Source organism: Mesitornis unicolor, unplaced genomic scaffold, assembly GCF_000695765.1.
Source record: "Mesitornis unicolor isolate BGI_N332 unplaced genomic scaffold, ASM69576v1 scaffold26367, whole genome shotgun sequence".
NCBI classification, from domain to species: Eukaryota; Metazoa; Chordata; class Aves; order Mesitornithiformes; family Mesitornithidae; genus Mesitornis; species Mesitornis unicolor.
Window position 1 is genome coordinate 1 of NW_010194741.1, and position 1690 is coordinate 1690.

At 48.0% G+C, this 1690-nt stretch overlaps 1 protein-coding gene across 1 annotated transcript in view; it reads left to right on the forward strand.

Moving 5' to 3' along the window:
* Positions 1-1078: 1078 nt before the first annotated feature.
* The window catches only part of LOC104543326 (transcription termination factor 2-like), a gene marked incomplete at both ends in the record, with an annotated part of 11124 nt that continues 10512 nt past the window's right edge, over positions 1079-1690 (forward strand). Inside the window, 2 exons of the mRNA XM_010187910.1 lie at positions 1079-1267; positions 1501-1658. Coding sequence (XP_010186212.1) covers positions 1079-1267; positions 1501-1658 — 347 coding nt within the window. The remainder of the gene's footprint in view (positions 1268-1500; positions 1659-1690) is intronic.

Below are 1690 nucleotides of genomic sequence, written 5' to 3' on the forward strand. Positions count from 1 at the left end.
AGACAAGCCCTCTTTCTGGAGGAGACCATGTAGACCATGGGGTCGACAGCACTCTGGTCAGCTACAAGCAAGCAAGGAGTGACAGTCTTTGCTCCCTACTGCACAAGCTACCACACCCGCGTCACCAGCTGCTTGCTCCTCTCAGCGCCTGGTGCGCCAGTCCGGCCCTCAGCGCCCTGCCCGCGCGAACTGCCGTGCAAACTGCCGCGCCACTCCCTGTTCGCCGCGCTCCGGGTCGCTCGCGCTCCCTGGGGGCTGCTTTTCTACCTGAGGGGATTAACCGACACTCCTGTTCCCGCCCCCCGGTGAGTCACCGCTGACCGCCGGCAGGAGCTCACGTTTCCCTCCCTGAGGGGGGGGCTGGGGCACCCTCACTCTCCCTGCGCTTGTTGGCTTCGCGCTCGGTTTGTGGTTTTTCCCACAGTTAGGTCGCTTTTTGTCACTTAATTGATTGTGAAAGAGGCATTTTGTTGAAATCCCTCCATGACCACCTCAGCAGGAGAATTACTTTGTAATCAGAATATCAGATGAAAAGATCAATTTTGACAGCTCTGGAAACTGAAGATCTCTAGCAAGGAAAGAGTAACTCACAGGACACCACATAACAAGCAGTCCCAATGTCTTATACTGTATCTGATTTTAAGCAAGGCAGACCCTTCCAAGAAGGAGAGGAAAAACTCACAAGTTCTTGGCACACGTATTCTTGGATGTTTTTATAGTTTTTGTGACCAAAACATTGACAAGAAAGCTGTCTTTAAGAGGAATAAATCCTCTGGGAACAGTGTGCAGAATTGACCTTGTGTTTGCACTAATCTGATGCAAAGTTCACTGTTCTTATAAACTACATGTTGAGGCTTGAGCTGGACTGTATTGCCTGTCAAATATGAGCAGGCTAAGAGCACATGTTTTAGTAGTTGTAGTGGCTCAGCTGATATGCTACCCTGCTGTTAAATCCATGTAACTGCTTAATATTTTGCAAGCAGACTATTGGGCAAAATGAAGGGCCTTCTCTGGGCAGTAATGCAAGACTGAGGTCCATTGTGTAAACTTTTCAACCTGCAATTCCTTTCTTCTTAAGGGGAGGATAGCACAAGCAGTGGCTGCCATAAGAAACCTTTGCTGACCCTATCTGTCAGGCCAGGTGGTACACAGCTGATAACACCACTACAGCTCCAGGATCCTACAGCAAGCACCTCTTCAGACTTACACAGACACCCTTCTGCTGCTGCTACTTTGGGTTCCAGTGAATATGGTCACAGTTTTGGAAGTAAGTACAGAAAGACTTTTTTCGTTAAAGAGAACACTGGTGAGGCCTGTTTTTGAAAGAATCCCACAGCTTGTGGATATATGTGAGAGTACTAAACAGTTTGGTTTTTTTGTTACTGTGAGCTACATACTGCTCCCCAGGCGTCTGTAGCCACTGAGATCAATCTCTGAAAGATCTGCTTGGGAAAGCTAGCTTTGTAAACATATCTCATGCATAATACTCTGTCTTTCCAGTGAACTCTGGTGTGCAGAATCTATATGGAGGAAGAATGACAGAAGCCCGGATCAGAGCTGTACACAGTGCTACGAGTGAGGCTATTAATAATCTTCACAAATCTCTAGAATCTTGTCCGACAGAGCAGACCGTAGCTGAAGATCCTTCTGGATTGAAGGTGAGTTGGCAAGGATGGAGGCTGTCATCCTG